Source organism: Mobula birostris, chromosome 3 (assembly GCF_030028105.1).
Source record: "Mobula birostris isolate sMobBir1 chromosome 3, sMobBir1.hap1, whole genome shotgun sequence".
Lineage (NCBI taxonomy): Eukaryota > Metazoa > Chordata > Chondrichthyes > Myliobatiformes > Myliobatidae > Mobula > Mobula birostris.
In genome coordinates, this window is record NC_092372.1 from 34,912,797 (window position 1) to 34,925,433 (window position 12,637).

At 41.3% G+C, this 12,637-nt stretch overlaps 1 protein-coding gene across 2 annotated transcripts in view; it reads left to right on the forward strand.

Annotated features, from left to right (window-relative positions):
• Positions 1 to 12,637, forward strand: part of LOC140194964 (urea transporter 2-like) — a 93,005-nt gene that overhangs the window by 13,579 nt on the left and 66,789 nt on the right. Inside the window, exons 1-2 of one of the 2 annotated variants that reach the window (XM_072252445.1) lie at positions 316 to 432; positions 4,996 to 5,103. In XM_072252445.1, coding sequence (XP_072108546.1) covers positions 343 to 432; positions 4,996 to 5,103 — 198 coding nt within the window. In that variant the 5' untranslated portion in view covers positions 316 to 342. Of the gene's footprint in view, positions 1 to 315; positions 433 to 4,995; positions 5,104 to 12,637 lie in introns of those variants that run through there. The other variant, XM_072252446.1, reaches the window with a different exon arrangement.

Here is a 12,637-nt window from a genome sequence, read left to right on the forward strand (position 1 = left end):
AAGTTTTGCTATGGTAGACTCAGAAGGCATAGGATCCAGGAACACTAGCCTGCCGGAGAGTATTCAGCCTGGAGCTCAGTGACCAGTGGTGTTCCACGGGGTTCAGTTCTAGGACCCCTGCTCTTTGCAATTTTGGTTGTGGAAGTGAAAGAGTGGATTAGTAAATTTTCAGATGACACAAAGTTTTGTAGAGTTGGAGATAGTGCAGAGGGCTGTTCGCAGTGGAACATTGACAGGATGCAGAGCTGAGATAAGAAGTGGCAGATGGAGCTCAACCCGGAAATTATGAAGTAATTAACTTTGGAAGGTCGAATTTGAAGGCAGAATACAAGCTTAACAGCAATGTGGAAGAACAGAGGAATCTTGGAGTCCACATACACAGCTCCTTCAAAGCTGACACACAAGTTAATAGAGTTGTTAAGAAGGTGTATGGTGAGTTGGCCTTCATTAGTTGGTGCATTTAGTTCAAGAGCTGTAAGGTAATTTTGCGGCTCTATAAAATCTTTGTTACACCCTACATGGAATATTGTGTTCAATTTTGGTCGCCTCATTATAGAAAGGATGTGGAGTTGTTAGAGAGGGTGCAAAGGAGATGCTGCCAGGAGAAGGGGGCATGTCTTATAAAGGTAGGTTGAGCGAGCAAAGGTTTTCCTCTTTGATGCGAAACAGGATGAGAACTGACTTGATAGCAGGCATAGATCAAGTGGATAACTAGAGGTTTTTTTGCCAGAATGGAAATGGCTAATACAAGGGGGCAGAATTTTAAGGTGATTGGAGGCAAGTATGGGAGAATGTCAGATAAGTTCTTAAATTCATGGGTGTTACTATTTTGGAGGATCTGTCCTGCACCCAGCATGTAAGTGCAATTTCAAAGAAAGCATGGCAGCGCCTTTACTTCTTTAGGAGTCTGCAGAGATTCAGCATGACATCTAAAACTTTGACAAACTTCTGTAGGTATGTAGTGGAGAGTGGTATTGACTGGCTGCATCATGGCATGGTATGGAAACACCAAAGTCGTTGAATTGAAAATCCTACAAAAAGTAGTGAATTCAGCCCAGTGCATCACGGGTAAGGCCCTCCAAACCATTGAGCACATCTCCATGAAAGGCTGTCATAGAAAAGCAGTATCCATCATCAGAGATCACCACCATCCAGGCCATGCTCTTTTCTCACACCTGCCATCAGGTAGAGGCTTGGGACTCGCACCGCCAGATTCAGGAACAGTCACTACCTCTCAACCAACAGGCTCTTGAGCAAAAGGGAGTATCGGCACTCACTTGCCTATCCATTGAGATGTTCCCACAACCAATGTTCTCACTTTAAGGACTCTTTTATTCATGTTCTCATAATTTATTGCTATTTATTTATATTTGCATTTGCACAGTTTGTTGTCTTCTGGTTGATCTTTCATTGACCCTTTTATAGTTACTTTTTTCTAGATTTGTTGAGCTTGCTCACAGGAAAATGAATCCCATGTAGAGCTTGATAATAGCATTTACTCTTTAACTTTATACAGACAATGAGTGGTAGGTATAAGGAATAACCTGCCAGGGCTGTGGTAGAAGCAGATACATTATGGTCATTTAAGAAACTCTTAGATTGGCACATGGATGAGAGAAAAAAAGAGAGTTGTGAAGGAGGGAGAGAAGGGAGAGTTTGTTGTTAGAGTAGGTTAAAAAGCCAAATTCATATTGTGGGACAAAGACCCTGTAGTACGCGGCAATGTACTATGTTCTATAAGTAAGTTATTGATTGATAAAATGGTGAATTATTTCCTTAAATGCATCACACATTATAAGAGGTCTAGGAGAAAACTCATTAGGGACATTTATTAAAACATGCTGACATGCCTATGGGTCTTGATTGGAACCTTAGTAGTTCACACGTGCATTTTTACAATGTAAATTTAGAAATGTTCATTCATTCTGAATAGTTTCCTTTGACCAAGCAGCAAGACAAAGTCTTCAGAAATGGTCCAGATACATTTCTGACAAATTTTATATGAGGTCTATGTCTTTAGTTTTCAAATTTCAGCAAAACTATTTTAAATAATTTGTGATACATCTGTATAGAGATATAAAACATTTTGTACAGTGCTGATAAAAAGTATTCACCCCCCCACCCCCTGAAGTGTTCATGTTTTATTGTTTTACAACATTGAATCACAATGGATTTAATTTGACTTTTTTGATGCCGCTCAACAGAAAAAGACTCTTATGTCAAAGTGAAAACAGATCTCTACAAAGTGATCTACATTAATTAGGAATATGAAACACAAAATAAGTGATTGCATAACTATTCACATCCTTTAATATGACACCACAAATCACCACTGGTGCAGCCAATTGGTTTTAGAAATCACAAAATTAGTTAAATAGAGATTTGTTTTTGGAGACCTGTGTGAAGTCAAGGTGTTTCAATTGATTGTAGTAAAATACACCTGTATCTGGAAGGTCCAACTGCTGGTGAGTCAGTATCCTGGCAAAAACTACACCATGAACAGAAGATAACACTCCAAACAATTCTGCAAAAAGGTTATTGAAAAGCACAAGTCAGGAGAAGGATACAAGAAAATTTCTAAGTTGCTGAACTTCTCTTCAAGTTAAGTCAATCATCAAGAAATGGAAGGTATATGACACAGCTGTAAACCTGCCTACAGCAGGCCATCCTCAAAAACTGAGTGACTGTGCAAGAGGGGGACTAGTGAGGGAGGCCACCAAGAGACCTATGACAACCCTGGAGGAGTTAAAAGCTTCAATTGCCGAGATGGGAGAGTCTACATAGACAACAACTGTTGCCCAGGTGCTTTGCTGAGATGGGAGAGACTACATATACAACAACTGTTGCCCAGGTGCTTCACCAGTCACAGCTTTATGGGAAAGTAGTAAAGAAAAAGCCACTGCTGGGGGAAAAAAAAACTCACATGAAATCTCAGCTGGAGTTTGCCGGAAGGCATGTGGGAGACTGTGAAGTCAGATGCAAGAACGTTCTATGCTCTGATGAAACCAAAATTGAGCTTTTTGGCCATTAGACTATACACTATGTTTGGTGTAAGCTAAACATTGCACATCCTCAAAAACACACCATTCTTACCGTGAAGCATGGTGGTGGCTGCATCATGCTGTGGGGATGCTTCACTGCAGCAGATGCTGGAAGGCTTGTGAAGGTAGAGGGTAAAATGAATGCAATAAAATGCAGGGAAACCCTGGAGGAAAGCCTGATGCAGTCTGCAAGAGAACAGCGACTTGGGAGAAGATTTGTTTTCCAGCAAGAAAATTACTCCAAGCATAATCAGAATCAGAATCAGGTTTATTATCAACGGCATGTGACGTGAAATTTGTTAACTTGGCAGCAGCAGTTTAATGGAATACATAATATAGAAAAAAAATTATAATAAATGAAATAAAAATAATAATAAATAAATCAATTACAGTATACGTATATTCAATAGATTTTTAAAATTTGCAACAAGACAGAAATACTGTATATTAAAAAAGTGTGGTAGTGTCCAAGGGTTCAATGTCCATTTAGGAATCAGATGGCAGAAGGGAAGAAGCTGTTCCTGAAGCTGGGTGTGTGCCTTCAGGTTTCTGTACCTCCTACCTCATGGTAACAGTGAGAAAAGGGCATGCCCTGGGTGCTGAAGGTCCTTAATAATGGACGCTGCCTTTCTGAGACACTGCTCCCTGAAGATGTCCTGGGTTCTTTTTAGGCTAGTACCCAAGATGGAGCTGACTAGATTTACAACCCTCTGCAGCTTCTTTTGGTCCTGTGCTGTAGCCTCCCCATACCAGACAGTGATGCAGCCTGTCAGAATGCTCTCCACGGTACATCTATAGAAGTATTTGAGTGTATTTGTTGACATACCAAATCTCTTCAAACTTCTAATGAAGTATAGCTGCTATCTTGCCTTCTTTATAACTACATTTGATATGTTGGGACCAGGTTAGATCCTCAGAGAGTAGAGCAGTGGGCTCAGCACACACCTGAGGTGCGCTAGTGTTGATCGTCAGCGAAGAGTATATGTTATCACCAATCTGCACAGATTGTGGTCTTCTGTTTAGGAAGTTGAGGATTCAATTGCAGAGGGAGGTACAGAGGCCCAGGTTCTGCAATTTCACAATCAGGACTGTAGGAATGATGGTATTAAATGCTGAGTGATAGTCGATGAACAGCATCCTGACATAGGTGACATAGGTGGTCTAAAACCGTGTGTTGAGCCATTGAGATTGCATCTGCCATCAACCTATTGCGGCAATAGACAAATTGCAATGAGTTCAGGTCCTTGCTGAGGCAGGAGTTCAGTCTTGTCATGACCAAACTCTCAAAGCATTTCATCACTGTCAATGTGAGTGTTACTGGGTGATAGTCATTAAAGCAGCCCACATTATTCTTCTTAGGCATTGGTATAATTGTTGCAATTATGAAGCAAGTGGGAACCTCCACCCGTAGCAGTGAGAAGTTGAAAATGCCAAAGCTACACAGGAATGGCTTAAAAACAACAAAGTTAATGATTTGGAATGGACAAATCAGAATCCAGATCTCAATCCAATTGAGAATTTGTGGCTGGATCTGAAAAGGGCTGTTCACTTACAATCCCCATGCAATCTGACAGAGCTTGAGCAGTTTTTAAAGATGAATACAGAAAAATTGCATTGTCCAGATGTGCAAAGCTGATACAGACCTATCTACACAGACCCAGGGTGCATCTACCAAATACTGACTTGAAGGGGGCAAAGGTTTATGCAATCAATTATTTTGTGTTTTATATTTGTAAGTAATTTAGCTCACTTTGTAGAGATCTGTTTTCATTTTGACATGCAAAGGTCTTTTTCTGTTGATCAGTGTCAAAAAAAATCAAATTAAATGCACTCTGATTCGATATTGTGAAACGATTAAACATGAAATCTTCCAAGCGGGGGTGAATACTTCTTATAGGCACTGTACATGTTTTCCCGTATTTACAAACTTCAAATTTGAATTAAATTTCATCAGGAAACAACTCCAAAAATGGATTGTCAGGAAACAGAGGTCACGCTGGATAAAGCAGCAATTATTCAGAGTGGAGTCAATTTCGATCTCAGGAAAGGAATTAGCTCAAAGGTATGGGAATATTTTGGTCACCTACTTTCAAAAAAAGGTCGTAAAATTTTTGAGTATCATTTTGGAGTGAAAAGGGTCAAAGTTTCACATCAAGAAGACTGCTAAAACACTTTTAATAACATGAGGAAATCCTTGTTTTTTAACAATATTATCGATAGATACGATAAACAACAGACGTTGTACATAAGGGCAATAGTAACAAATGACTTGAGTTAAAATCATTGCAATCTATAACTTGTAGACTTGCACCATTTTTCATAAATTTGAAATAGTTGTTTAATTTATTTCAGAGAGACAGCTATTGTATGAGTTTAAATGAAATACCCACTTATCTTTTGGATCCAATCTGCAAAATTATTCTTCTTGACCTGGAAGTACTGAATTAAAATTTCTACAGCTAACTGTTCCCTTTTCACACCAGTCATCCATCCCCTACATTTGTTATTACTTTAATTTGTTACCCCAATACAAAACTTCCACAGAGAACCTGGTCCTAGTCAATTTAGCAATGGAAATGCATACAGTAGTTGTCAGTCTCCAAATCGGAAATGTTCTTTTCCCCTTCAGTGGTTTTCTCCACTGAAACAAATAGAGTCGCTGAACCTACGTCAGGTCCAATCTGGTGCAGATTCAGTGAGCAGATATGCCCATGTGACAGATGGAAAGTCCCAGAGGCTAACACTCCTCCACCAAATTCTGAGAGTACAGTCTTGGATGCAGTCAGGATGGCGGCAGCAATGAGCTGGGCAGCAGATCAGAATTTAACACAGTTAAAGTTCAAGTGGTAAAGTGCCAAAACTCACCTCCCTCTGGCCAATGTGTCACGATGTGCCCTGGCAACATCAGAACCCAAGTGCAAAGGAAAGAGAGAAGTCTGCTGTAGAGACAGCAACAAGAGTTTAGTCATAATAACATGGGTGGCTCAGCCAAGCAACACCACAAGAAGTAACATTCTCAAAACTAAGACCCTCTGGTTAGCATTAATTGGGCATCTACTTAGATAACACAATTAACACGGAATCTGTAAGACCATAAGACCATAAGATATAGGAGCATTGGATATAGAAGCCATTTGGCCCATCGAGTCTGCTCCACCATTTCATCATGGCTAATCCAATTTTCTTCTCAGCCCCAATCTCCTGCCTTCTGCCTGTATTCCTTCATGGCCTGACCAGTCAAGAATCTACAACCTCTGCCTTAAATATATATAAAGACTTGGCCTCCACAGCTGCCTGTGGCATCGTATTCCACAGAATCACCATCTCTGGCTAAAGAAATTCCTCCTCATCTCCATTCTAAAAGAGCACCCTTCTATTTTGAGACTGTGTCCTCTGGTCTTAGACTCTCCCACCATAGGGAACATCCTCTCCACATCCACTCTATCAAGCCCTTTCACCATATGATTAGTTTCAATCAGGTCACTCCTCATTCTTCTGAATTCCAGTGAATACAGGCTCAGAGCCATCAAATGCTCTCATATGACAAGCCAATCAATCCTGGAATCATTTCTGTGAACCTCCTTTGAACCCTTTCCAGTTTCAACACAGCCTTTCTAAGAGACCCAAAACTGCTCACAATACTCCAAGTGAGGCCTCAACAGTGCTCTATAAGGTCTCAACTTTACATCCTTGCTTTTGTATTCTAGTCCTCTTGAAATGAATGTTAACTTCACATTTGCCTTCCTCACCACAGACTCAACTTGCAAATTTACCTTTAGAGAATCATGCACAAGTCCCTTTGCACTTCAGATTTTTGTAATTCCTCTCCATTCAGAAAATAGTCTACTCTTTCATTTCTTCTACCAAAGTGCAAGACCATACACTTCCTGACACTGTATTCCATCTGCCACTTCTTTGCCCATTCTCCTAATTTGTCCAAGTCCTTCTGTATTTCCTCCTTATTTCCTCAAAACTACTTTCCCCTCCACCTATCTTCGTATTGTCAACAAAGCCATCAATCCATCATCCAAAACAGTGACATATAACGTGAAAAGATTTGGTCCCAACACAGACCCCCATGGAACATCGCTAGTCACTCGAAGCCAACCAGAATAGGCTCCCTTTATTCCCAGTCTTTGTCTCCTGCCAATCAGCCACTGCTTTATCCATGCTAGAAACTTTCCTGTAATACCATGGGCTCACAACCTGTTAAGCAGCCTCATGTGTGGCACCTTGTCAAAGACCTTCTGAAAATCCAGTCCCCTACATCAACTGATTTTCCTTTGTCTATCCTGCTTGCTACTTCTTCAAATACTTCCAACAAATTTGTCAGGCAAGATTTTCCCTTGAGGAAACTATGCTGACTATGGCCTATCTTATCATGTACCTCCAAGTATCCCAAGATCTCATCTTCAATAATCAACTCCATCATCTTCCCAACCACTGAGGTCAGACTAACTGGCCTATAGGTCCCTTTCTTCTGCCTCTCTCCTTTCTTGAAGAGTGGAGTGACATTTGCAATTTTCCAGTCTTCTAGACCATTCCAGAACCAAGTGATTCTCGAAAGATCATTACTAATGCCTCTATAATCTGTTTAGCCACCTCTTTCAGAACCCTGGGGTGTACACCATCTGGTCCAGGTAACTTATCTACCTTCAGACCTTTCAGTTTCCCAAGGTTGTTCTTCCTAGTAATGGTAACTTCACATACTTCATGACCTCTGACACCTGGAACTTCCACCATACTGCGAGTGTCTTCAACAGTGGAGACTGATGCAAAATACTTATTCAGTTCATCTACCATTTCCTTATCTCCCATTACCAACTCTCCAGCAGTCTGATATCCACTCTTTCCTCTCTTTTAAACTGAAGAAACTTTTGGTATCCTCTTTAATATTATTGGCTAACTTAATTTTGTATTCCATCTCAATGACTTTTTAGTTGCCTGTTGTTGGTACTTAAAAGCTTCACAATCCTCTAACTTCCCACTAATTTTTGCTCTATTATATGCTCCCTCTTTGGCTTTTATGTTGGCTTGGACACCCTTGTTACCCATGGTGGTGTCCCTGAACCTATTAAAATAAACTTAAACAGAAGGCACCAGGAAACCACATTACAAAGAGAACGTCACCAAGGAAAACACAAGAAATTCTAAATGACTAATGACAATCGTTAAACACAATTAACTAGTTCAGCTGCTCTAAAAGCCTCAAAGCACATCGCTCTCTGGTGCCCTGCACAGGTCTGAAGAGCTCATTACACAATGACTCTGTGGAGAATGGCCAATGACACACTCATCACAGTTTAATCACAAACAAGAGAAAATCTGCAGATGCTGGAAACTGAAGCAACACACACAAAATGCTGGAGGAACTCAGCAGGCCAGGCAGCATCTATGGTAAAGATGTTTTGGGCCGAGACCCTTTATTGGATCTGGAAAAAAAAGATGAGGAGTCCAAGTAAGAAAGTAAGGGGGGGGGGGAGGAAGAAGCACAAAGTGAAGGTGAAGTTGGGGGGAGGGGAGAGGGGTGAAGTAAAGAGCAAGAAAGTTGATTGTTGAAGGAGATACAGGGCTGGAGAAGGGGGAATCTGACAGGAGAGGACAGAAGGCAATTGAAGAAAGAAAAGGGGGAGGAGCAACAGAGGCAGGTGTTGGGCAGGTAAGGAGATGCAGTGAGAGACAGAAATAGGATTGGGGAATGGTGAAGGGTAGGGGCAATTAATGGAAGTTTGAGAAATCGATGTTCACACCATCAGGTTGGAGGCTACCCAGACGGAATATGAGGTGTTGCTCCTCCAACCTGAGTGTGGCCTCATTGCAACACTGGAGGAGACCATGGACTAACAATTTCAAATGGGAATGGGAAGTGTCACCTTCCCCCTGGTGCTTCTTTTCCATAGATGCTGCCTGGCCTGCTGAGTTCCTCCAGCATTTTGTGTGTGTGGCTCATGACTGTTTAAGTTGGATCTGACTTTTACACCTGGAACTCAGATGTCAGCTACTAAGCTGGGGGAGAGAATGAACTTCACATGCAGCCCCATAGATTTTATGCCGGTTATGCTGGTGAAAGAGATACAAACACATTCATTTGAATGATATAAGGTTGCAGATGTTAATTAAAAGCTAATGTGCTGTATATAGAATTTTCAAAGATCTTCCATAACATGCAGCACATGACATAATTAAACAAAATAAGAGTACATGAGGAAATTTGTTGACATATAATAAAGATCAGTCAATGAACCTTCAAGGCAAAAAAAAAATAAAGAATAGACCAGCTGTGGCTATCACAAGAAGTTAAAAATAATGTTAGATCAAAGCAAAGGGCTTGGAATCTTGCCAAAGAGAGCAACGATTGTGCATTGAAATCACTTTGGAATTCAGTAAAGGAGGACCAAGGATTAGAAGCATAAGGTCATAGGAAAGTGCAGCACACAAACAGGCCCTTTGGCCCATCTAGTCTATGCTGAACCATTTAAACTGCCTACTCCCATCGACCTGCACCGGGACCATAGCCCTCCATATCCCTACCATCCATGTACCTATCCAAACTTCTTGTAAATGTTGAAATTGAGCTTTCATGCAACCACTTCGCCGGCAGCTCATTCCACACTCTCACAACCCTCAGAGTGAAGAGATTTCCTCTCATGTTCCCCTTAAACTTTTCAACTTAATCCATGACCTCTTGTAGTCCTACTCAACCTCAGTGGAAAAAGCCTACTTGTATTTACCCTAACTACACCCCTCATAATTTAGCATGCCTCTATCAAATCTCCTCTCAATCTTGTAAATTCTAAGGAACAAAGTCCTAACTTGTTCAGTCTTTCCTTATAACTCAGGTCTTCAAATCCTTGTAAATTTTCTCTATTCTCTTTCAACCTGATTTACACCTTTCTTGCACACAATACTCCAAATTAGGACTTATCAATATCTTATACAACTTCAACAAAACATCCCATCTCCTGCGCTCAGTACTTTGACTTATGAAGGCCAAAGAGCCAAAAGCTTCCTTTATGACCCTTTCTACCTGGGATCCCGCTTGCAATGTCTTCCCAGATCCCTCTGATCTACCACACTCCTCAGTGCCTTGTGTAAAACTTACTCTGGTTAGCCCTACCAAAGTGCATCACCTCGCAATTATCTGCATTAAATTCTATCTTACACTTTCAGCCCATTTTTCCAGCTGGTCCACATCCCACTGCAAGCTCTGATAGTCTTCCTCTCTGTCCACTACACCCCCAGTCTTGGTATCATCTGCAAATCTGCTCATCCAGTTAGCCACGTTATCATTCAGATCATTGATATACAAGACAAAGAATATCGGACCAAGCACTGATCCCTGCAACACTCCACTAATCACAGGCCCCCAGTCAGAGAGGTGATGCTCTACGACCACTCTCTAGCTTCTCCCACAAAGCTAATGTCTAATTTAATTAACTAGGAGGATATTTCAGATGAATACGTGGCTTGAAAAATGGTGCAAGGGGGAGGGATTCAAATTTCTGGGGCATTGGAACCAGTTCTGGAGGAGGTGGGACCGGTACAAACAGGACGGTCTGCATCTGGGCTGGACTGGAACCAATGTCCTAGGGGGAGCATTTGCTACTGCAGTTCAGGAGGATTTAAACTAATGTGGTAGGGGGATGGGAACAAGTGCAGAGAGACAGAGGGGTGTAAAATGAGGGTAGAGGCAAAAAGTAGTAAGGTGAAAAGTAAAAGTGGCAGGCCGGCAAATCCAGGGCAAAAATCAAAAAGGGCCACTTTTCAACATAATTGTATAAGGGCTAAGAGTGTTGTAAAAGCAAGCCTGAAGGCTTTGTATGTCAATGCAAGGAGCATTCATAACAAGGTGGATGAACTGAATGTGCAGGTAGTTATTAATGAATATGATATAGTTGGGATCACAGAGACATGGCTCCAGGGTGACCAAGGATGGGAGCTCAACATTCAGGGATACTCAATATACAGGAGGGATAGACATGAAAGAAATGGAGGTGGGGTGGCATTGCTGGTTAGAGAGGAGATTAACGCAATAGAAAGGAAGGACATTAGCCGGGAGGATGTAGAATCGATATGGGTAGAGCTGCATAACACTAAGGGGCAGAAAATGCTGGTGGGAGTTTTGTACAGGCCACCTAACAGTAGCAGTGAGGTTGGGGATGGCATTAAACAGGAAATTAGAAATGCATGCAATAAAGGAACAGCAGTTATAATGGGTGACTTCAATCTACACATAGATTGGGTGAACCAAATTGGTAAGGGTGCTGAGGAAGAGGATTTCTTGGAATGTATGCGGGATAGTTTTCTGAACCAACATGTCGAGGAACCAACTAGAGAGCAGGCCATTCTGGACTGGGTATTGAGCAATGAGGAAGGGTTAGCAAACTTGTCGTGCGAGGCCCCTTGGGTAAGACTGACCATAATATGGTGGAATTGTTCATTAAGATGGAGAGTGATATAGTTAATTCAGAAACAAAGGTTCTGAACTTAAGGGTAACTTTGAAGGCATGAAACATGAATTAGCTAAGATAGACTGGCAAATGATACTTAAAGGGTTGACGGTGGATATGCAATGGCAAGTATTTAAAGATCGCATGGATGAACTACAACAATTGTTCATCCCAGTTTGGCAAAAGAATAAACCAGGGAAGGTAGTGCACCCATGGCTGACAAGGGAAATTAGGGATAGTATCAATTCCAAAGAAGAAACATACAAATTAGCCAGAAAAAGCGGAACACCTGAGGTCTGGGAGAAATTCAGAGTCCAGCAGAGGAGGACAAAGGGCTTAATTAGGAAAGGGAAAAAAGATTATGAGAGAAAGCTGGCAGGGAACATAAAAACTGAGTGTAAAAGCTTTTATAGGTATGTGAAAAGAAAAAGATTGATTAAGACAAATCTAGGTCCCTTACAGTCAGAAATAGGTGAATTGATCATGGGGAACAAGGACATGGCAAACCAATTGAATAACTACATTGGTTCTGTCTTCACTAAGGAGGACATAAATAATCTTCCGGAAACAGTAGGGAACCGAGGGTCTAGTGAGATGGAGGAACTGAGGGAAATACATGTTAGTAGGGAAGTGGTGTTAGGTAAATTGAAGGGATTGAAGGCAGATAAATCCCCCGGGCCAGATGGTCTGCATCCCAGAGTGCTTCAGGAAGTAGCCCAAGAAATAGTGGATGCATTAGTGATAATTTTTCAAAACTCTTTAGATTCTGGATTAGTTCCTGAGGATTGGAGGGTGGCTAATGTAGCCCCGCTTTTTAAAAAAGGAGGGAGAGAGAAACTGGGGAATTATAGACCGGTAAGCCTGACATCAGTGCTGGGGAAAGTGCTAGAGTCAGTTATCAAAGATGTGATAACAGCATATTTGGAAAGCGGTGAAATCATCGGATGAAGCCAGCATGGATTTGTGAAAGGAAAATCATGTCTGACGAATCTCATAGAATTTTTTGAGGATGTAACTAGTAGAGTGGATACGGGAGAACCAGTGGATGTGGTATATTTGGATTTTCAAAAGGCTTTTGACAAGGTCCCACATAGGAGATTAGTGTGCAAACTTGAAGTACACAGTATTGGGGGTATGGTATTGATG